This window comes from Perkinsus marinus (assembly GCF_000006405.1).
Source record: "Perkinsus marinus ATCC 50983 genomic scaffold scf_1104296962766, whole genome shotgun sequence".
NCBI lineage: Eukaryota > Perkinsozoa > Perkinsida > Perkinsidae > Perkinsus > Perkinsus marinus.
Window position 1 is genome coordinate 483,921 of NW_003205333.1, and position 20,781 is coordinate 504,701.

General features: G+C 47.6%; 10 protein-coding genes and 2 non-coding genes across 12 annotated transcripts; 3 read left to right on the forward strand and 9 right to left on the reverse strand.

Moving 5' to 3' along the window:
• Positions 1–399: 399 nt before the first annotated feature.
• On the reverse strand, positions 400–2,147 carry Pmar_PMAR014712 (hypothetical protein; the record flags this gene model as incomplete). Its single annotated transcript, XM_002771631.1, has 13 exons — positions 400–452; positions 496–572; positions 618–714; positions 766–815; positions 902–965; positions 1,046–1,115; positions 1,160–1,227; positions 1,413–1,481; positions 1,558–1,601; positions 1,652–1,722; positions 1,770–1,825; positions 1,936–2,003; positions 2,047–2,147. The coding sequence occupies 13 exons, from the start codon at positions 2,145–2,147 to the stop codon at positions 400–402; spliced, it is 888 nt and encodes a 295-aa protein (XP_002771677.1).
• Positions 2,148–3,305: 1,158 nt separating this feature from the next.
• On the reverse strand, positions 3,306–4,855 carry Pmar_PMAR014713 (protein phosphatase 2C, putative; the record flags this gene model as incomplete). The annotated part of the gene is made up of 5 exons (XM_002771632.1): positions 3,306–3,368; positions 3,444–4,202; positions 4,276–4,325; positions 4,605–4,618; positions 4,686–4,855. 5 exons carry the CDS (start codon positions 4,853–4,855, stop codon positions 3,306–3,308), a joined length of 1,056 nt encoding a protein of 351 aa, XP_002771678.1.
• A 2,000-nt stretch (positions 4,856–6,855) lies between these two features.
• Pmar_PMAR014714 (hypothetical protein) lies at positions 6,856–7,486 on the reverse strand (the record flags this gene model as incomplete). Its single annotated transcript, XM_002771633.1, has 3 exons — positions 6,856–6,993; positions 7,091–7,222; positions 7,316–7,486. The coding sequence occupies 3 exons, from the start codon at positions 7,484–7,486 to the stop codon at positions 6,856–6,858; spliced, it is 441 nt and encodes a 146-aa protein (XP_002771679.1).
• Positions 7,487–8,671: 1,185 nt separating this feature from the next.
• On the reverse strand, positions 8,672–10,082 carry Pmar_PMAR014715 (flavohemoprotein b5/b5r, putative). The gene is made up of 6 exons (XM_002771634.1): positions 9,819–10,082; positions 9,597–9,721; positions 9,414–9,546; positions 9,217–9,312; positions 8,906–9,151; positions 8,672–8,858 (listed from the first exon to the last, which is right to left on the reverse strand). Exons 1-6 carry the CDS (start codon positions 10,059–10,061, stop codon positions 8,811–8,813), a joined length of 891 nt encoding a protein of 296 aa, XP_002771680.1. The 5' UTR covers positions 10,062–10,082; the 3' UTR covers positions 8,672–8,810.
• A 39-nt stretch (positions 10,083–10,121) lies between these two features.
• Pmar_PMAR014716 (Cytochrome b5, putative) lies at positions 10,122–10,709 on the reverse strand (the record flags this gene model as incomplete). The annotated part of the gene is made up of 3 exons (XM_002771635.1): positions 10,122–10,171; positions 10,382–10,478; positions 10,569–10,709. The coding sequence occupies 3 exons, from the start codon at positions 10,707–10,709 to the stop codon at positions 10,122–10,124; spliced, it is 288 nt and encodes a 95-aa protein (XP_002771681.1).
• A 343-nt stretch (positions 10,710–11,052) lies between these two features.
• On the reverse strand, positions 11,053–12,060 carry Pmar_PMAR014717 (hypothetical protein; the record flags this gene model as incomplete). Its single annotated transcript, XM_002771636.1, has 7 exons — positions 11,053–11,083; positions 11,128–11,220; positions 11,276–11,335; positions 11,518–11,657; positions 11,710–11,777; positions 11,844–11,952; positions 12,019–12,060. 7 exons carry the CDS (start codon positions 12,058–12,060, stop codon positions 11,053–11,055), a joined length of 543 nt encoding a protein of 180 aa, XP_002771682.1.
• Positions 12,061–13,026: 966 nt separating this feature from the next.
• Pmar_PMAR014718 (cyclophilin, putative) lies at positions 13,027–13,923 on the reverse strand. Its single transcript, XM_002771637.1, has 5 exons — positions 13,867–13,923; positions 13,498–13,811; positions 13,359–13,425; positions 13,198–13,288; positions 13,027–13,130 (listed from the first exon to the last, which is right to left on the reverse strand). The coding sequence occupies exons 1-5, from the start codon at positions 13,911–13,913 to the stop codon at positions 13,071–13,073; spliced, it is 579 nt and encodes a 192-aa protein (XP_002771683.1). The 5' UTR covers positions 13,914–13,923; the 3' UTR covers positions 13,027–13,070.
• Positions 13,924–14,204: 281 nt separating this feature from the next.
• Positions 14,205–16,020, forward strand: Pmar_PMAR014719 (hypothetical protein; the record flags this gene model as incomplete). The annotated part of the gene is made up of 8 exons (XM_002771638.1): positions 14,205–14,635; positions 14,724–14,820; positions 14,930–14,975; positions 15,047–15,127; positions 15,196–15,311; positions 15,444–15,604; positions 15,682–15,798; positions 15,844–16,020. The coding sequence occupies 8 exons, from the start codon at positions 14,205–14,207 to the stop codon at positions 15,968–15,970; spliced, it is 1,176 nt and encodes a 391-aa protein (XP_002771684.1). The 3' UTR covers positions 15,971–16,020.
• Positions 16,021–16,135: 115 nt separating this feature from the next.
• Pmar_PMAR014720 (hypothetical protein) lies at positions 16,136–17,968 on the forward strand. Its single transcript, XM_002771639.1, has 8 exons — positions 16,136–16,575; positions 16,671–16,767; positions 16,834–16,876; positions 16,934–17,023; positions 17,103–17,242; positions 17,396–17,547; positions 17,662–17,742; positions 17,807–17,968. The coding sequence occupies exons 1-8, from the start codon at positions 16,142–16,144 to the stop codon at positions 17,856–17,858; spliced, it is 1,089 nt and encodes a 362-aa protein (XP_002771685.1). The 5' UTR covers positions 16,136–16,141; the 3' UTR covers positions 17,859–17,968.
• Positions 17,969–18,074: 106 nt separating this feature from the next.
• On the forward strand, positions 18,075–19,473 carry Pmar_PMAR014721 (hypothetical protein). The gene is made up of 5 exons (XM_002771640.1): positions 18,075–18,208; positions 18,355–18,433; positions 18,506–18,630; positions 18,698–18,859; positions 18,965–19,473. The coding sequence occupies exons 1-5, from the start codon at positions 18,113–18,115 to the stop codon at positions 19,052–19,054; spliced, it is 552 nt and encodes a 183-aa protein (XP_002771686.1). The 5' UTR covers positions 18,075–18,112; the 3' UTR covers positions 19,055–19,473.
• An 899-nt stretch (positions 19,474–20,372) lies between these two features.
• Positions 20,373–20,443, reverse strand: Pmar_PMAR014722. Its single transcript has one exon. It is a non-coding gene; the product is annotated as a tRNA-Gly (tRNA).
• Positions 20,444–20,506: 63 nt separating this feature from the next.
• Positions 20,507–20,579, reverse strand: Pmar_PMAR014723. Its single transcript has one exon. It is a non-coding gene; the product is annotated as a tRNA-Glu (tRNA).
• Between the last annotated feature and the right edge of the window lie 202 nt (positions 20,580–20,781).

Consider the following 20,781-nt stretch of genomic DNA (forward strand, 5'->3'; position numbering starts at 1 on the left):
TCATGCGACGAGACTCTACCGAGACGGAAAGGCTGAGGACAACGTCACGTTTACGCATCTTCACTTCCGAGTGACAAGCACCTATCATTTACACATTTGATCCATCTTGAGCTGATCCAAGTAGTAGATGAAACACAATGCGTATTCAATTCTATGGAAGCATAGACGCCACCTCCCCGCCAACGTCACCGTCGACGATGCCGTCAGACATGAGCATCGTCCGAGGTGGAGGAGATGAGTGGCGTCGCCGTGACTCACGACCCGCGAGTTCATTACCTTGTCGGTCTTGCCATTGTCACCCTTCTTGTCAATAACATCTACGACTTCCACAACGGATACAACATCATTTGATGATGATGACGAGGACTCACTTCCTTCTTCCCATCTAAAGCCGCATCATCACAGAGCAATTGGGATAGCACTGCAGCGGATCTTACGAGTATGAATGACAGCTGACATATTCCATACTATCAATCGAGCTCATTCTCGACCTACGCGGCCTCAGTTTCATCACCTCTGCTGCTGTTGACTCATCAGGCGTAATATAATCTGCCCACACTGGAGAGAGGCTCCTGATATCAACCAAGGTGGTGACTATGCTAAATTCATTATCTTACCTATGCGCTACAAGTACATCCATGAAGTATTCATCTTCTTGATCCTTAACGATAACATGAATAGGCTGATAACCAGTGAACGTACACAACGATGTGCCTAACGATAACCACTCTCGTGGTGGGGTTGAGTAAGGAAGATGATGCTTACCACTGACGACAGGTAAGTTGCGCAGATCCCAAGTCACGAAGTCGATGTACCTGAGGGGAACTCGATGAAGGCGTTGATGACGACAAGATTGACGATAGGGAGGGATCTATCACACAAACGAGGAGCAGATGATTACATCGAAAAGTAGCAAAAAGTATAGATGTGCTCGGTGTCAAATAAGTAGTCATGAGTCACTTTTCCTGAGATAGAAGGGAAGATGATTCACAACGGAGTGTTGATAGGCAATCATGTTGGATGGATACATGTAGCTAGCTAGTACCTGTAAGGGCTTTGTCGGCAGTGATGTCAGGAAGCTCGTCGGGGGGTGTATCCAAATCCGAAACGATGCACTGAAGACATCATATGCTCACAAGATACCGCAGACACGACTTACTGTGTCAGCACTGACTAGTGGAAAAGTAAAGAATGTGTTCTTCGACGGGTCAGAGTTGGGGTAGTTAGCTGAAGGGGAACGATGCGCATACGATCGAGAGACTGCGTATCATCTACTACTCAACAGCACTGTTCCTCTTGCTGCTGCCAAACGTGTGGCGATTGATAAAACGAGACGTACCCCTGAGGAGAATATAATAATGCTATGAATAGAGCAGGTTTCCATGTGTTATCATGATCAGAGAGGATATTACCGGACTTAGCAACAAACCCCAGCTCTGGAAGAGGCTGTGTTGCTTCGATTCCAAAAAATAATGCCGAGCCTAAGAAGATGAAGCTGTCCACACCACTGAGAGGCGGGTATATAATGACCACAAACACCAACCCTATGACTAGTACTTGGCTTCCTTTTAAACCGTCCTTGCCATCGGAGCTCCCAGCGCCTGAGCACGAACGTCGAAGAAGATAGTCAGCGTAAAACAGTCATACTCACCTCCGCTTCTTACCCATATACCCGTAGTAGGGGAAGGGACCGTTCGGGTCAGGAGGACGATGTATTACAACCTGATGGGCCCTACGATGCAATTGGATTCCATGCGGCTACTCATTACGATCCGACCCTCGAATACATCACTGTTGATAGGGAAGCTCTCCGTCGCATCGATAGCTGAGATAACAATCGAATGATGAGGTGTTACATGAGTCAAGCCTGCCCGCATCACGAGGAAGAATATGCACACGATGCGACGCGATAATGAATGCTCTGATGATACTTACGGATTCGTGATTGCTGAGGAGGGAGCTCGGAAGGTTCTGTGTCCCGTTTAGTAGCCATCAGGTCATAACTGATGAAGAATTCCGAAGCGAGTCCCACAGTATGAAGCCTACATTGCCGCATAGGGAGCAAAAGTAGGATCTCCCTCAGGAAACTCTGGCCGTGTATGTTCAGTGGATGGCGCATCGAATTCTGGAGTCGTTTGAATGGGCATTACTGTGACTCTCAGTGAGGTAGACTACTCTAGATGAGTACTAGATAATGCATGAAGACAACATCACTGTTAACAGAAACATGCTCTACAGTGGGTGACATGGGGTTGGTTGATGGCAATGCCATTACGGAGTTGAACCATGAGAGCGCATACTGGTGTCCCAGTCCCACCACCACCCTACCTTTCGACCACCAAATCCTATTATGCATTCTATCATCTATGCCAACACAAATACTCATTGGGAGTATCGGCAGTGCTCCGACTATCGTTGGCAGATGTGACTTCACCGAGTCGGCTCGTGATGAGTGGAAAATGAAGTATGTTCGATGTTATCCACAGGAAGTGTTTGGCAAGGTACCCACATCCATACCCGCTCGCAGCGACCCCAGCAATCCATGATGGTGATAATAAATAAAGGAGATGCTGGATTAGTCATGTAGTAGGCAACTCCTGAAGAAGCGCCTCATTCTCTGAGAGGCAAACCACATAATATCACAAGTTGTGATTCACAACTGAGCTTATCTAATTAGCGACAGTGTAACATGTATCAATGTAGGCCTGCATGATTATCATTAGAGCTATGCTCGAGTGGTAGGACTGGACTTTAGCTCGCTCACTATTGGGAAGCCATTCTTCCTGTGCCTGGTGATCTCGAGATCGTACAAACATATGAATGGTCAGGAACGAGTTTGAGTGGTTGCGGTTGAGCCAGTCATCCGTCTGAGTCGCTGCAGCTCCCTTACAGAGCGACGCCGATATTGCGACGCTCTGAGTCATGCTACTGCACTATGAGACAGGATACAGTCTTTTACGACCTCTTGAGCCTGCCACTATCGTGATTGGGTGATCTTAAGCAGTGGTGACTACAGTGACAATTATAATCTCTTAGATGGATGTCGACCATGCGTATGCAATAGCGGAATTGAGAGTGACCCGAAATATACGTCTCCCTCCATAACACTGCGAGAAAATAGAAGTATACAACAGGCAGTGTCACTCTGGTCATAAAAGCTATAATATGAAGCTGTCATCAGACAGCGGTGATACAGAGGATGGAAGACTCTTTGATATGAGATCTACGTGGCAACCCACTGCAACAGCAATTGGGGTTGCGAAGCATGCGGTGATCGTTACTGCAGGAACTGCAGAGGTGATCGCCTATAACAATGCTACAGCAGCAGAGCAATTATCTCGTGACCCTGACAACACGGCGTGGCCTACCTGAGATGATACTACTGGGCGACTGGAGTTGAAACGGCGCTAGTATAACGAGGAGGACTCCCTTCTGCAGCTTACCAGTTTCTCTGCTACATCATCCTCATCAATGTGTTGGATGACAAATCGAGCTACTTCGCTATCATTAAGGACGTCCCATACACCATCACTAGCGACAACGATGATCGAGCCTTGTATAACTTCCTTCTTCACACTAACACTTGGTTCAGAGATAACCCCAGCATCCTTGAGGCACCAATCACCCAATGCTCTGCTCACTGCCAATTGCCCACCCACACGGCCAAATAGCACCATACCTCCACAGCGAACCACACGATCTGCTTCGGCAGCATTCGTAGTAGGTCGATGATCTTCTGTGAGTCTAGTAAATCGGCCACTAGGGGCTATTAATATGGCTCTGCTGTCACCGACATTAGCACAGATCAATGCACAGCTGTTCTTATTGAACTTGTTGGATTTCTGTCTTCTTACGATAAGCACGGTAGCAGTTAGGCCATTCCGCCATGTGCATGGACGTATTTCTTGGTCCATTCGTGCGAACGCATCAGACATCACTGCTTTGATGGACTTTCTTCCCTTTTCAGGGAGAGGGGGATGTCCTTCCATCTCATCACCAATTATACAAGGGAATCTATCCAAGACTGTACTTATAGCTTGTAGGCTACCACCATGCCCATCTAGTATAGCAATGAGTGATGTTCGTGAGCTTAGAGAAGGAGTAATGGATGGAAGGTAGATATGAGCATCCTCCATTTTGCGTCTGTGTGGGATATTTTGGGTATCATAATGCGAGAACATCTTCACGGGTGATTGTGCAACCTATGGGGCACGATATATATTAAGACTAAGATGAGTGAGACAGAAGGATGTATGAACAAGCATATGTCCTCACCTCTTCGTGAGTATCCAATGTTCTAGCACGGCCCCCCGCCAGTTTTCGGCCTATTATAGCGGATGAAGAGATGGTATTATCAAAATGTTCCCCCTTTGGGTGTAGAGATGTACCGACTCGAGCCTTTGCATGTTTGGCAGTCTTGTTCTCTCCATGCCACAGGGAGCTTACTCCTCTGGCGACGGCTGCTATTGGTGGGGGTGTATAATGGTCTCGACGCTGTTGCTCCCTGGACCGACGAGACGGGGACCGTGATGACGCCTCACTCAGGTGTGACCACTCTTGCCCTCTCAACCTGTCATTGATTCAAGTCATCATGATTATGCCACCTCCACCGTTGTCTCTAACCAGACATTGTGTGGCACACAGATGAGTCGTCACTCTATCCAATCGATTCCACAGACACTCACCCAGATTCTCCCTTACGCCCATTGCATCGTCGCTGATGCAGGAAGCCATCGAGCTGTTTGAAATCCGCACGAGCCGCTGCAATGATTGGGTTAAGGATTGGCAAACACCCTTCCCACTTGCCCCCTCCGCTGGAAATATTTTTATCGCCGGATGAGAGCGATTTCACCATGCGAGCGGTGAAGCAAACAACTAAGAAGAGGACATCCCGGTGGTAGTGTCGAGAACAAGAACCTGAAAACACAGGCTTACTCTATGAAATAGAGACCAACCTGCTGATGACCAATTGAGGCCGACTCGATTAGATCAAATGAGAGAAATTGTATTCTGTACCCATGCGTTGAATCATGGTAGTGAGTAACTGAGCAGGATGAGTAAGAGAACCTCAGATCCTGTCGACTATGTAAAAAACGCCGCTGACGCCGTAGCAAGCGTGAATTGCCCCATGGCCCATCGCCCAAAACAACTCCCGATAAACTATGTATCAGCAGTAAAGCTGCTAGGGACTACACAATAATCACTGCTCCGAAAACGAGGAAGAAGACGTCACTAATCGCATGAGGATCCGTTTCAAAATCGGGATCAACCAGAATATGGCAACCAGAATACAGCCTTAACGTTCATGTGAAGCATACACCATCACCGGCGAGCTTTGAAACTTCCAAAGCAATACTATTCGGAAAACAATCCCCATTATGATAAATAGCCTGCCTGTAACAATAATACGACTTGAGATATATACGGTTACTATATAGAAGGCGAATGTAAAGCCGCCCAGGGTCATCGGAAGTCATGAACCGAGCAGGTTGAAGGAGAATTCTCCGGAAGGGCTAAAGACAGCAATACAGTTGTAGAAGGGACTGTTGTTGTTGTTGGGATCGTTAGCAGAAAGGCTTGTGTACCGGCTCCGCCAGGACCTTGTAGAAACTTGAGTAGCCCGAGTAGCAGGAGCACCCGACTATGCTGGTATGCTCAGTCGGGCACCCCGACTAAAGCCCATGTTGAGTAGCTCGGGATATGGTAAACGAAATTCCACTATGTCCGACCGCGCTTCTGCTGGTAAGTTCTGAGCAAAGATTGTACTTTAACTTAATTGTTCCTAACGGAAACATAGATATGCGTAGGTAGTCAGGTTGCATAGACCCATCAGGCAGGTTCTGTCAATTCGTTTATTCATATTCCCCGGTATCTATTTCCATGATTACTTTGCTCCAACAGCTACACCTGAGAAGGCCATATGCCTAACGAAATACTCGACAACTCTAGAAAATCCTCAACAACGGTGAGTACAACTGAAACTTAATTTCCGAAACAACAATGCATGTGAAATGTAATCCTCAGTCGGATGGATCTCGTTCGAATGCATACTTGAGCTCCGCTAATGCTGGGAAGCAGGGTGGGGCGGGTAGATTCCGGAGGAGCTGAGATAGAAAGACGATCTAATTTGTACCCATCGATGCACAGTCCGACATCTTTTTGATCAGCGGTAATCTGTGCTAAAATCCTTCGATCTTCCACATAATGGTGACATATCTCTCTGACAAGCTCACGAGTCTCTGGACCCGGATTTGCCACCTGGCTTCCAGTTTCTGAAATAATGACTGTTGAGCTTATCTCTTACTCATGTGCACGTCATGAACCCCACTATGCATGAACCACGTCCTGTGAGACGCGTGACAACGGCTCTGCATTGCAGGTCAATGCTGACGGATAACCCAGATAGCCCACACCCCACATACCCATGACATTATGACTAAGTGCCTCCACTATAGACAAGCCGTATCGTGCATGATGCATCCAAGTTGCGTTTCCCCTATGTCGCAACTGTTGGGATACATTCTCCAGATCAGACAAATCGATCGAGAAACATCCCTGAGAGTGAACTACCCATGGTGAATCAACTGACTCTCTCACTATCCACCCGTGTAACACACGATCACGGACCTCCAGAGCCGAGATGATGGCCGTGTAGGAACAACTCTTTGGATACTCAGCCCGTAACATACTACCTGTATTAGCATGCCTAATGGCAGCACCGGAGCCTTATCAGCGAAGGCTCTCCCAGCCGAGTGGTAAAGGTGACTGCAGTTGACGTTCGACCTGTGACCTGACTCTCCAGCAGAGGTGTTGAGCCGTCTGTAAGGACATCGACAGAGCCAATGACTAGCCATGTTACTCAACGTACCGACACGCTGGTATGATGAGGAGGAGCTGCTTCACATCAAGGTTGCCTACAGCGGGGTGGAGTCGACTTGCCACCATCTCCGAGAACTCACTGCATTCCAACCCTAGTCGATGCATACCGTATAACTGACAGAAGATATGTACCAAGACAGAGAATAAGATGGATGGAGCAATTTTCAAAAAAGGATGATTGGGTACTATATGTAAGAATTCTGGACACTACCAGACTGCATGCTGTTGGTAGGTGTCTCGACAAAGACTCCTCTTCGTCTGCAACTCTCTCAGCAATACATCCAAACATGGCAGGAACGGCTTCCGAAGATTCGATACGAAGCTTGCCAAAGGCAAACGCAATCTGACATACCGACCAAGGAGCCATAGGCAGGCTCTAGGAGAGTCGAGGAAGAGATACGTTGAGATCGTGTGGGGGTTGGAGGATGACCACTACCTGTCCGACGTCCACCAACGATAACCTCTCTATCGATCCACAGACAATCCCGGCTAGAGCCTCCATAAAAGCGGTATCTTCATATCGTAACTTGGCTAGTGCCATGGCTAAATTGGCCAAGCCTTGTCCACAGGCCTCTTCACCCAGCTTAGCCGAGCTTGACTGAGACATAGCTGACGGCGGCCAGCAGTGAGTTGGAAACTACTATGAGAGATCCGTTCGAATGCCCTTCCTTGATACATGTCAGTATGTGAGGGATGATATCCATAGCATCCTCGTCGTCTCGTAGTTCATCGATCGATACCAATGAACTCAGCGTCATGCCCAATCTAGAGCAAGCCAATTATACCCGTTGAGGATCCACACACCGAGCATGAGCACACCAGTTCAGAAGAAGAGCCGTAGATGTCTCCTACTCTCGTAGAGGTGTCCTATAGGATAGCTTCCCCTTCATCATTGATAGAATATTCAGGCAAGCCTGGATCGCTGGATCCTGCGAGAGGCTTCGTGACGGGGATAACTCTGGACTGAAGGATAAAACAATGACCTCCAATGGCAGTCCTCAACACCATAAGGAGTAGCGATGCAATATCGAAAAGCAGTTGTGCGGAATATTCGAGAGAGGTTGAATACTACGTCGTGTGCCCCTTCCCACCGTCCCTATACGATCTTTCCTTCACATACCGCTCTATTGCCTTCAGCGTCAAAACCTGGATCGAGCATCAACTGGAATTATCCCTTTCGGATTAATCACCAGATCCTGCGAGTTGAACTTCTCAAGATTATCCGGGATAAGAAACTCAACCACTGCTGCGAACGTCCGGTCCACAGTGGGCCATCCGCTCTGGGAACGGAAAAGCCTGATAATGAAGGATATCCCTAAGGTTAGCAGCAACAGTAGAAATAGCATTACTGAGATCTGGTACACGATTGGAGAGTTAAACTAAGCTTCATTGGTCCAAGGTCAGCCAATGGATCCTTGGAGGAGGCTATAGACTCTAATATGGCCGTCCAATCCTCGCTTGTAGTACCCTTCCCAGAGGCTGAGGGAGCAGACGAGGAAGAACAGCACCTATTATGGTGTGCATACAGAGGAGGGTCGACGGAGGTATGGTCTACTAGCCTACCTTAGCTGAACCAGGTGCACATAGCAGTGGTTGTAGCAGACGTTGCCTGCGAATCGGCACATCCTTCTGGAGTGGAGAGTGACTGTCGCTCCGAGAGGGACTGTCCATCTAGTCGGAGTCATAACGGTGCCTACTGCGAAGTTGCTGAGGGACTAACGGACTTGGACAACAACTCTACCCGAGGCAACAACAAAACACGTAGCATAGAACGAATGCAACCCTACGGATACATAGAGGACGGTATATTGGTGTATGCTGGGAGGAACTACTCGTCATTGTCACAACGACAATATTACAAGATGCAATAGAACTTATAAACAAGCATAGTGCAAGTAGTGGACTCTCGTCAATCTCAACAGACCGTATAACTACTTATGCTCGTGTGGTGGGAACAACTTCATTCCAGGGAAGAATACCTAACAGGACATAGATCAACAGATACTGTCATACTTCGACGTCTTACCGATCCCCGGAACAGTAGAGGGATCCAGGACGGCTGTGACCTTGATGCCGCTTCTGTGTTTACTTCATTCGTTTTCGCAGCCTCAGTTTTGGGCTTTGATCGTCGTAGCATGGCCGCTACCGGTACATCGGACTGTGCATCATTTGCAGATAGAATGGGTGATGGTGTGGTTGGGGGCACATACTCAGGTATCGTAGGCAACGGTACCGATACAATCTTGGTCGGATCGCCGCCCGGACGCATGCCCTAACAAGAGCTTATGGACAAGGCATCGATGCAAGGATAGCATTGCAGTATGGCATCGCTTCTACCTCTTGCCCAGTAGCAGGACGATGTTGTAGTTCCCCCCGGCGTTCGGCCACCATGTGAGGAGGGCAAGGGCCTCCAATTACTGGACCCAGCCGTGCCTGGAGACCCATGAAAGAACATGACTGGTTGATCTATATGATCGCGAGAGGGGCGAATTGGTGATCATCCCGTTACACTATACCGTGACATGGATCATTACATTGCGTAGAATCGCTTCTTCACTAACCCATGGATGATAGATATTGAAGAGGTTGGTACAGTCCTTTCCAGCTCCTTGGAATAATTCTCCTCGGCCTCCAGGATGATAATCCAGGTATGATGTTATATCATATCTGAATAACCGATAGGAATATATGAAGCAGCCCCAGTATGTACTTATTACACAACTCCATTGATGACTGTCCAACAGTCATGCTTCGAATTATGATGAGCAACCTCGTCCCAAGTCAGCTTATCCGCTGGAAATAATAGAGGCTTATTGTCAGCCATGATCCTCATGTACGCAAACTGAAGACGAGAGGAAGAACACCAGTAAGTACAAGCATTAGCTATGATGATCATCAACAGCTGCGGCATACCCAAACCTCCACGCTCTGTATACTACCTGATTCTTGCTCTTGACCTTTTTCCGTGGTGGGAGATGAGGAACCGCTGGTGTCTGCAATTTATTACACCCTGATGCGTTGGTGCTGGTTGTACTGGTCCTTTGACCACGTTCTATCTCTTTTTTCACACGGTCAGCAAAGGACACATGGCTAGAATGGGAATGCCGGGCCGGGTGTGGCTGTAGATCAGCTGATGGTAGTGGCCGAGAGGGAGCCGCAGGAACCTCTGGTGGATCGCTCATTATGCAGACAGAAAACTAAAGTTAAATTGAGGGATCGCCGGAGCAGATCGATAAGACCCCCTAAAAGGCTTCAACAGCGATTCTACCACACAGACCGCCGACACCCCTTCCTGAAGGGTCAACACATTTCGACGAGGATACACATCCAAAGGAAACAGTAAGTGAAAACACAGTGAATGATATAATCGGGTATTACAATGCAGTTGATGCTACACAGCCATATTACTCTCACCATATCTCCCCTTCTTTGATTATTATTTCCTGCCTATTGCCCTCGGCTGACTGATAGCTAGTAGGATAGGAAACTGACGTACTATCACTCGATGGGCAGTCAGCCTTCCTCTCTTCATTATGACTTCTCCGCTGTCCAGCTATCTGCTCCTCAGGAGCATCACCAGATATCTTACCGATATAGTCCTGAGCATACCACACATGATCAACTAGAGAAGGCTCTCCTGAGCAGAGCCTCTTGGACAGGACCTGCTCCCTGCATTCAACTAATATTACCTTGGAGAGGATATTCTCCGGTTTCACTTTCGAATGCACATGATCGAATACTTCCGTGCAGTCCTTACCACAAGCGATGTATATCGTCCGCGGACCACCAGGATGCCGATCAGCATACTTCGTCACATCATATCTGAGCATCAATAATAAGTCACTTGTACCCCTGAGAGTAGATGAGCATGGACCAACAATGAGTGTAGACAAGGAAACATAAGTCATTACACCTGTTGTCTAACCACTGTCCAGCAATCATCGGGTTTGTTATGTGTGTTCAACTCCTTCCAAGTCACTTCACGATCCAAGCCACTCGATGATGCTGCTGTCATCGACGATGAGAATACTCCCCCCATTGTAAGCTGTGATTCGAAACTACCATAGTAAGTTCGGGAACTCCGCCATATGACACAACACTCACAACATCTCTCCAAAGAGAATCTCTCAATGACATGCTAATAGGTTCATGTCGTCTGCGAGCAAGCATATACTAATCTTCAGCAACCACAGCAGCGGGACTCCTATGAATCCAACACTCCCGGGGGTTTGGGAATGAAGTGCCTACCCTCGGAGATAAAGATCTTGACCATGCATCGCCGTGGATATCATGTCATTACGGAATGCCTCGAAGTCAACCAAGGAGAGGAGGAAATCGAATCTGAACATATCATCCAACAATCTGATATGATTGAAGTCCACGAGCTGGGCCCTACACCTCCTCGGTTTGCATGATCCAACCGCCAGCATTGGGGCTGTCTACTTCGCTCCCCAGCCTGCCACGGCATTCCTCTACGAACTCGTCTAGTTCGAAGGTGGGGTGCTGGTAGACAAGATAAACGGTGACTTCTCATACACGCACCTCCTGTTTGACCCTCGAGACTAGCAAGTCTTCAATGGTATCGCAATACCTCACATATAAGGAGGCGTCTACTGTTGCTGCGAGAAAGAAGCTCACCTCTTAAACAACACATAGTGTTCGTGCTTGTACTCTGGAGCATCGTTATCAACTACTGGTGTCTTCTCGTATTTGAACTCGTGACAGTGATGTTGCATGAACTCTTCAACTCTCTCTTGGAGAGGCCCCGAGCATACCACCTATAGTAGACACTACTCCTCACTGAAGCCTATCCTGCACTTGCTCTATAACCTCGAAAACACTTGCCAGGATACTGTCGAAGCAGCTTCTCTCGGGGTTTACAATGTCGTCAATACTATCTGTGAGGATGCTCCCCAAGGAATCCAGCATGTGATAGTTATGTGAGAATATACTGCAATACTTACCATTGATGACAAGTATCTCATCCTCTGCACCTTGAGCGATGGAAGAGACGACTGCATCCTTGTCAATACCAATTTCCAGACCTACAGCCTTCTGATCTTCTCTAAGCTTCTGCGACACAGGCACATTTCTCAACCTTCTCAACACTTCTCAACTGGTCACGAGGCTGCTTCTTACATCGTTATCGGGAGAGTTTTTGACTTCGACCTGTTTGACCATGAGGAAGAACGAAAATCGATATACTATATTGAGATATGGTACAAAGCGACTTAGGTTATTAGTAGACACAACACCGAGGATAGATATCGTAGCCTGATACGCAGAGGCCTATGTGGCCTTCCCGATGTTCTATTATGGTGAGCTGCTGGACCGACAAGGGAGTTAGAATACGCGTGGTATGCATAGTCACACCAAGGCTAGCCCGGGAAGTACCGTACTCAACCTTATCAAATCCCACCCCTCTCAGCACATCCATATCAAACTCTTACATCTCCCTAATGTACTTGGCCTCATCAGAGCCCTCCCTGTTCTCCTTCGTTCTTCGCCGTTGATTAGCTCGACCTGGAAGAGGCTCCACTGCATCCACTCCTCGCCCAAACTCCTCCGCAGTAGTGAGCTCGAGAGCCCGTATAGAGCATTGTTGAAGAGCTCCCCGAAGACAAGAACAAGGAGAAGCTTAATAGGAGATGTAGAAGTTGAGGGCTTGCAAGAATCATTCATGTACTATGGTGACAGCAGGTGTCAATTGTACTCGTCAGGTTCAGAGGGTGGAATTGATCTCGGTGTTGGATTCATAAGAGTATCGTTAATAGTGGCGTTGAGGTTAGTGTGCTTCCCTTGATGTGGCTCGAGATGATAGAGCCCAGATAGGCCTCTTCTATTCCTGATATCGTCTCTGATCCATTTGTACGTGATATTACGAATCACTTCTCCTACTGACGATATACTGACGAGAGGAGTGGTTGAGTATATGCCATTGATGATGGTGCCCTACGATGGTATTACCACTCTACTTTGCCGTCGGCACCGACTGATGCTCCGGTCTAGAGCACTTCGTTGGACTTGCCTTGATATAGGATGATAACTCCACCCCAACATAACCATGTAAAGGACTGTGATAGGAGACACTGAGGCAACCGACTTAGGTGGCCAACGATGCTTAACTAAACGAAACACTCCGAACCTCGAAGATTAGAAAACGTATTGTTGGGAGATGCACGGTGAGCTGCCTAGAGTTCTCCGCATTCTGATACTGTGATTGGCAACTTTGGACGGCTGTTCTCCCCAACCTGTAGACAGAGTACACCAAAATCCCTTTCGAGTCGTTACGATAGTGGACCATCGAGCTACTACTACTTGCGCATTCTCAATCTTCCTTACAGTCATCATACTCTGCTGATCCAAGACCTTACCAAACACCACATGCTTGCTATCCAACCAGTCACATCTAAAGCAAGACGGGATATGAACCACACGGTATGATCCGACACCAGACGATAATAATAGTTACTTCTTACTTATTGCAGGTTATGAAGAACTGACACCCATTAGTATTAGGACCAGAGTTAGCCATAGATAGCAAACCTGAATAATCAAGTGAACATACCAAGGAGATTGGGGTTTACGCCACACTACACCGATTCACTATGATATTACCAGGGGAATCATGGGCAAGTTTGAAGTTCTCATCAGGGAACTTTTCACCATATATACTCAAGCTTCCAGTACCATCCCCTTTGACAAAGTCTCCTCCTTGTATCATGAAGTCCCGAATAACTCTGTGGAACGTTGATCCTTTGTATCCAATAGGGACTCCATTGAGTTTGAACTCGCCCGTGCATAGCTGACGAAAGTTCTCAACAGTCTTGGGTGCAACGTCCTTATATAGCTCCATCCTGATGCGGCCGATGGCCGACCCTCCAACCGATACGTCCATGAATACTACTGGATTCTCAGGATTCCGGACCGGCCTGCTCAGAATGGATCCACGACGTGAATATGGGGAGGAGGAGCCACCAGTACTACCGATGCATCGGGATGGCAGGCTGCAGTCCTGCGTTAGAGGATTTCATGTGATTAAATGAAACCTTCGAAACGAGAATAACAATGAAGTGAAGATGTCTAAAACCTTCACAAACGACGTCACGGATTTCACCGGGAGACGGGAAGGCAGAGAGAAATGCCGAGCCCGTGAATCGAACTTGCGATACGCCGAGCGTCGTTTTCAATTGGAAACTCTCCGCAGCATTACACGCGAGCGTCGTTTTGCCTGCATCGTATCACTCCAAAATACAAGAATCCTCTGCAATTATACAACTCCTCTGTAAACATTGATTGTTTAGCTATTCACTGGTTCATGTCCTATGTCCGATCCGCTATTTTTCGGGCCTGCATCACAGTCTAGTAGCCTTCCTGGGTATGGGACCCATGAATGGTCAGGGGGTTGGGGTCAAGACGAATGGGGATGGAGTGCTCCCCCTCAATGGGGGAATAATGATGGATGGTATACTGGTGGTGGTGGATGGAACGGTTCTGGGAAGGGAGGAGCGAACGATGAATGGTGGCCACATCCAACACCACCTCCTGCCCCTAGTTGGGGTAAGGGATACCATGCCAAGGGATCATGGGAATCTACAGGCTACAATAGTGGGAGTAAAGGGAAGGGTAAAGGTGGTAAAGGGAAGAGTGGCCGTAGATGGAGTGGCTCTGAGCAATGGAACTATCCTCAATCTAAGAAGGGCAGGTGGTCCGATGAACCCCAGAAGAGCGAGTTTTACTGCATTCCATGTGGGAAGTAAGCTATTGTCTATATCAGTTATGGATCTCACCATTGCGAACCCACGATGCAGTAAAGGAGGAAACTCATTGATTTCGTGTTTCAGAGATCTCTTCACCGCCGATGCTCTCGATGAGCATGTTATCACTTTCCATGTTACCTGCCCTCACCCTGGCTGTGACTACAGTGCTAGGCCCGATTTGGTAATTAATTCAACTCTGTACGAGTGTCTCGAATAAACTGTATTTGGATCTTATTCATTCTGGGACCTCTCCAATCAGAGTCCTTGTGCAAGCGATCTCTTCTTGTCAGGTCGCCGCACATAAGCTCTCTCATTGTTTGGTCACAACTGTTGAAGGTAATGATGCTCACGAGCTCGTTAATATCATGGGCAGTGCTATAGTTATGCGTTTACACATTTGTACGCAGGTAAATCGGAATCCCTAACAACTTCACAAGCGGAAACTGACGCATGGCTCGCACGACGGAAGAAGAATTTTCCAACCAAAGGTTATAATGGAAGGTTTCGATCCATCGGAGCAATCCTGCTTATCTATTTCATCACGCTTTGAGCTCAGGCCGGAATGACTCTCCGAAAGGAGCATTCGATGCCAATGAGATGTGCACACTGGAGAAGGCTATACGGTCATCTATGCGAGAGAATAGAGAACGGAAGAAGAAAGAACGGGCTGAGGTACTCTCCGATGGCTAGACGATACGGGTTTATCAAACTGTGATATCCTATATAATTAAGTTGGCTCAGCTGAAGTCGACCATGTGATTAACATAGCTGTACGCGTGTTGTTAGTATTGAGCTCATCTTCAGCGTGAAGCCAAGTTCGCAGAGCGTCGGATATGCACGCATTTTGCCAAGTTTGGGAAGTGCAAGTATGAGGGAGCATGCCACTTCGAGCATGTTCAACCTAAGAAGGGTGTATGCCGCTTCTTCCAAGAGAGAGGCTATTGCCGTCATGGAGATAACTGCAAGTAAGCCGCATTAATCGGCCCCTCATACTCGAGGGTTGCGTCGAAACTCATCTGCCGGACTCCGCCCTCTTGAGAAGGTTCAATCATATTAAAAAACAAGAGCAGCCCAAGGAGAGTACGCATGAGCAACTTATCAGACGACTAATGCGTGACGACATAGAACGCTACAACGCCACAGTTCTACAGTGTCTCAGGTAGTAGATCATCACCCCACTCCCCCGTTATACTTCGCTGTTTAGGTTCTTCATCACTGAAAATTTCTTTGACGAGAAATCCGATACTGCGGTACTCGATGAGGACGATTCGGACAGCGGACAAAGCGATGATTCTGGTGATGATGATTATTTCTCTGAGGACGATATGTGATTGTATTTTTACCAATAGGACCACTTCCTCATAACTTATTGCACTATGGTGTATTCGACGTCATACTCACTCTGCAGTCAGATCGATTCGAGTTTGCATCTCTGTATTGCATTTTTTTATCGACATTACCCAAGTTGGATGGTCTGGATCCGTTAGTTCGCACTCCATCATATGGACGCCTTCCAAGCAGCGAGGTCCGCCTACTTGCGAAGCAGGGGGCATGACTCATCCTCAAGGCATAGAGCTGATCGCCCGGATTCTATCCCCTACGCGAAGGGTCGTGGCAGAACTCGAAACGTGATCCCTTCGAGCTCTTCCACTTCGATGGATTTGAATGGTTACCAGCCAGGAGGGTGGCCAGGCTGGAGTCCCAATCCATGGTATGATGATCAGTCCTGGTGGGGTGTTGGACCTTATGGTAAAGGAGGTCCACCAATGGGTCAATGGGGAGGCTGGGACTACTATCGACAGGCAGCACCCTGGACTAGTGGTAAAGGGAAGGGCAAAGGTGGTGGTGGTGGTGGTGGTGGTGCTGGCCTCTTCTGGGAGGATACCTTGGGAACATTGCCCAAGGCCAGCCAGTTCTATTGCGAGCCCTGTGAGATGTAGGACTCTGGCGGTTGGATCATCAAATAGCATCGTAGTTTCTGTCGGCTCTATTAACTCTTACTTGTGCACACTCGAGATCGTTTTATTGTAGGGACTTGTGTACGGCCGAGGCCCTCGGAAAGCACAAGCTGACATACCATGTAAAGTGTCCAATGCCAGGCTGTGACTATAGTGCTCCTCCCCATCTGGTAATAACTCCTCTATTCGCTCCGATACTCTGGCAAAGCTAATAAGCACACTGAGGTATTGTTTAGGTTGAAGCTCATAAGTGGAGCCATATGGCCGAATCCAAGGGAGGTAATAGCTCTCATCTTCTCATTTCCGCTCTCTGAATGGATCACATACGTGTCTCAGCCGATGCTGAATCCAGTAACTCTTCGCAACAACCTGAGGAAATCCAAACATGGCTTGAGGAGAGGAGGAAGAATTTCCCTAATGCTGCAAGTAGTTAGTGGTGGTGGGTTAACAGAAGATGTCCATGGGTAGTATATGGATATGCGCCATACAATCGATCCCTGCTCAGAGAACCGTCGTAGTGACGATGTCAAAGGGATGACACTCAAGGAGATTCCTGAGAGCAGCAGTAGCGAGAGTAGTGATTCGGAATCGAGTCCAGAAGAGGATGCCAAGTATTCGAGTGAAGCTAAGGGCGAGGAGGAGGAGGTAATGTACTGTACATTAGTTGTACTCCCGAAGCTGTCTTCATCCGTCAATTCTCGTTCAACTCACAGCCGGAATGGGGTCAGCCAGTAATCGCTTGTATCGTCCATGGGGGTCAGATCATGCATCAGTGAGCACCCGACTGTATGTTGTTAGGTATCCGTTCCTACGTTTAGTGATGACGTCGCTGTTGGTACCATAGAGGTTCCCAGTGAAGAAGAGAATGGTGTGAAGGTGACTAGACCCAAACATGGTATGTGTCGCTTCTTCTTGGAGCGGGGACGGTGTCGACATGGGGACAAATGCAAGTAGTACAAGGAGTTATATCATTCACTTAGCGCTATACGGTCTTCATACGCATCCCTCTGTCGGTCTACGATCTTCTCGCCACTCCAATTGGCATATGAGTATGCAATGATCAGGTACAAGCATGTTAGACTAGCCCGACCTAATAGGAAGAAGAATAAAAATAATCATAAGGAGCTCGTTGATCAGCTTAAAACGTAATCTATACTTTCACATCATATCCGTTGGGTCGATAATTAAGGTTCGAGATGCTCGATGTAGGTTCCTGGCTGAGAAGGGCGAAGATTCCGATGCGGACGAGTCCAGTTCATGACCGGGAGCGATCCACTCATAGTGAGTGGTAGCATTGTGATGTTGGTCCGCTCATCCCGTTCTACTGTACATCTTAAGCCTCCCCACTATAGTCTTTATTCCACAGTATCATACCACCACTGTCACGTTTCTGCCATCTCTCTCGCTACAGAGTTTAACCCTGGCGGAATGAGTTCATTGCTCCTGGGATCGCCCCCTTTCGCAACCTCTTGCCGACCTCAAGTTTGTACCCTTTTAACAGACATATCAGTGAGTATGTCATCCACTCCGGAGAACAAGACAATAACACTCCACTTCAAGCTTACAGGCGGGAAACCCTTTGTATTGGAAGATGTCAGGTCGGATATTACTGTAAGACGGCAGCGAGCCCCATATACTCATCGGTCTCACTATATTCACCCAAGAACTAGTCATTGGTGTCGCTATCGATATAAGCGCGGCGGCTTTCGTTGATCATTCTCCGCGCATCGTTAATCGTAATGGTGGTCATTGTTCAGGTAGCAGAGCTCAAGCGTCTAGCTTCTCAATCTGAACATTGCTCAATACCAGCGGTTCAGATGAAGATATTCTACAAAGGTAAGCATATCAGGGACTATTGAGCTGCATCGTTCCACTGACTCGATAGATGGGATGCTTCTAGTGACTCAGGTAAGCATTTGCAGGACGATGATACCTTATCTACAAGGAAAATTGTGACTGGGAGCACATTGTTACTGATCAAAGGCCCCAAGCCGGCCAATAGTGATGATGTTAACATGGAAGTGGCTCAAGAGGTATTGTCTTCGGTGATGTGTTTACAAGTGTGGCCAAAATCCTCTAGTTTATCTACTGAGCTCTTAGGCGTCCACATCGTCGTCAACTATAGCAGCCGCAGCAACAGGTGCTGCACCCGTACCATGCCAGGGCGGGTGTGGATTCTTCGGCAATCCTGATACCAACAATTACTGTTCCAAGTGCTGGAAAGATCTGAAGGAAAAGGAAGAGAAAGAGAAGGAAGAAGCGGTAGGAGTCTGTGTCAACAGTTCTCGACGTACACGGTGACATTTTTTTAATCAATATGAAATCGGGCTGATTTTACATGATGCAAAGTGGATAGTCGGTTTGTAGGAAGAGAAGGCTCGTCTAGAGGCCGAAAAAGTTGATGAATTGGTAGAGGCAAGTGACGACCGGCCAGTGCAGAGTGATGTTAATCGGTAAGGGCAAGGAGGGAGCCGCTGGCGACTTAGCTATGGTTTATGAGTTGTATGGGTCACGAACAGCATACACCACCCTGGTATCACGCAGTTCTTGAGCTCGAGTATTCCATCAGGTGCTGGACATGCGGGAAACGCATCGGTCTCACTGGTGTTAGATGCCGCTGCGGTTATTATTTCTGCTCAACACACAGGTAGTATTAAATACACTCACTTGAGACAGTGGAGTGGCCTCTGCATGAACAGATATGCGGAAGCTCATCAATGCGATTATGATTACAAGACTAACGAGCGTCGAAAATTGGCAAAGGCAAATCCTGTTGTCATGGCAGATAAATTGGATGATAAAGCTTGAGCCCTGAATGTATTATCTGTCTCATATCACTAACAGCTTGAAGTTTTTTTCTGGCTGTTGGCACTAGTTCTGCTTATCTAGTAGAGTGTCAGCTCTATATTAATATCAGCAAAGAGGCACAGATAGGACAAGCTCGGTAATGTATCGTTCACAAACCTTATCTCGCAATCTTGAGTTTACTCATGATCACGGGAGTGGGATGATATAACCTTATATTATAAGGTGGCATATCTTGCTTCGGGGCTGGGATTAGGGCCACTTTCCATGTGTCTAATGCATTCTCTCGGAAGAGTTGATGATTCACAGAGCAATGTAGTGAATGGTCCTGTCTCGGCACGCATGCCTACGTGCACAGGTTAGTTCCAACCGCGCTTCGTTTCGCCCTTAACCGGCTACTGGTACGATTAGTTACTGGCTGAAGAACGGGCGATGTTAAGTTGTCTATAACCCGGACCTGACTTTTCTATGATTCCGAACGGCCTCTGGCAGTGGAGAGCCAACGATGAAGTTATCACTCAGATATCATCCTATAAAAGCCTGATCTTTTCCACCTAGCTTGGTATGAGTTGAAGAATACAACATTGCCAATCTTGTGACCTGATTGGGGTCCACCATGGAGAGATAACCACTACCACAGGACTCATGGCGCGACGAGAATTTTATGTAATATTATGCGTGACTGTAATCTAAAACTACAAATCACCTTGACGATGTTCCTTGGCTCCCGGTAGACGCTTAACGAATGCAGTAGGGCCCAGCTTTGAGGCCTCCTCATAGAGAAGGCCTACTCGACATATGTTGGACATATCTCTACGTCCAACATACCCCGCTCCCCTTGAACAGAGTTCACAAGGCTGGTAAACAATTCGCGAAGCATCTGAAGAACTACCGAGGATCAGAGATGGCATTCAACATTGTACTGAGGGGAGCGGGGACAGATTCCATAGATGAAAATTTTTTGAAAAACTGCATCATCCGAGAATCGAACTCGGGTCACAACGATGGCAACGTTGTATTCTACCACTAGACCAATGATGCCAGTACTGTTTTCAACAAGGTGCACGCCTCACTAAAGAAAATGAGGTGTTCAAATCGAAGATGTTCCGATGCGGGGACTCGAACCCCGGTCGCGTGGGTGAGAGCCATGAATCCTAACCAGCTAGACTACATCGGACGAGTGAGACTAAGATTTCGTAAGATAGGGCCAACTATCATAGAGACGGTACGCATTGCCGGTCGTATACATATTGATCGTGAGAAATGCGTGCGCACTTTCTCGCTCAGTCGACGCTATGCGACAGTAGCAGTCGATGAAATCGTATCACGTTTTCGAACAGGGAAATTGCGCAACTCAACGCTGCCCATAAGATGGACAG

Coding starts and splice junctions, on each gene's coding strand:
- Pmar_PMAR014715 (XM_002771634.1), bottom strand. CDS start 10,061: ATGAGCGATCCACCAGAGGTTCCTGCGGCTCCCTCTCGGCCACTACCA. Junction 9,313..9,413: donor AAGAAGCGATTCTACGCAAT/GTAATGATCCAT, acceptor ATGGGTCTCCAG/GCACGGCTGGGTCCAGTAAT. Junction 9,152..9,216: donor GTCCTGCTACTGGGCAAGAG/GTAGAAGCGATG, acceptor AGCTCTTGTTAG/GGCATGCGTCCGGGCGGCGA.
- Pmar_PMAR014718 (XM_002771637.1), bottom strand. CDS start 13,913: ATGAAATCCTCTAACGCAGGACTGCAGCCTGCCATCCCGATGCATCG. Junction 13,426..13,497: donor ACTTGCCCATGATTCCCCTG/GTAATATCATAG, acceptor TTGATTATTCAG/GTTTGCTATCTATGGCTAAC. Junction 13,289..13,358: donor TTCTTCATAACCTGCAATAA/GTAAGAAGTAAC, acceptor GTCTTGCTTTAG/ATGTGACTGGTTGGATAGCA.
- Pmar_PMAR014720 (XM_002771639.1), top strand. CDS start 16,142: ATGGACGCCTTCCAAGCAGCGAGGTCCGCCTACTTGCGAAGCAGGGGG. Junction 16,576..16,670: donor TATTGCGAGCCCTGTGAGAT/GTAGGACTCTGG, acceptor GTTTTATTGTAG/GGACTTGTGTACGGCCGAGG. Junction 16,768..16,833: donor ATAGTGCTCCTCCCCATCTG/GTAATAACTCCT, acceptor GGTATTGTTTAG/GTTGAAGCTCATAAGTGGAG.
- Pmar_PMAR014721 (XM_002771640.1), top strand. CDS start 18,113: ATGTCATCCACTCCGGAGAACAAGACAATAACACTCCACTTCAAGCTT. Junction 18,209..18,354: donor ATGTCAGGTCGGATATTACT/GTAAGACGGCAG, acceptor GTCATTGTTCAG/GTAGCAGAGCTCAAGCGTCT. Junction 18,434..18,505: donor GATGAAGATATTCTACAAAG/GTAAGCATATCA, acceptor CTAGTGACTCAG/GTAAGCATTTGCAGGACGAT.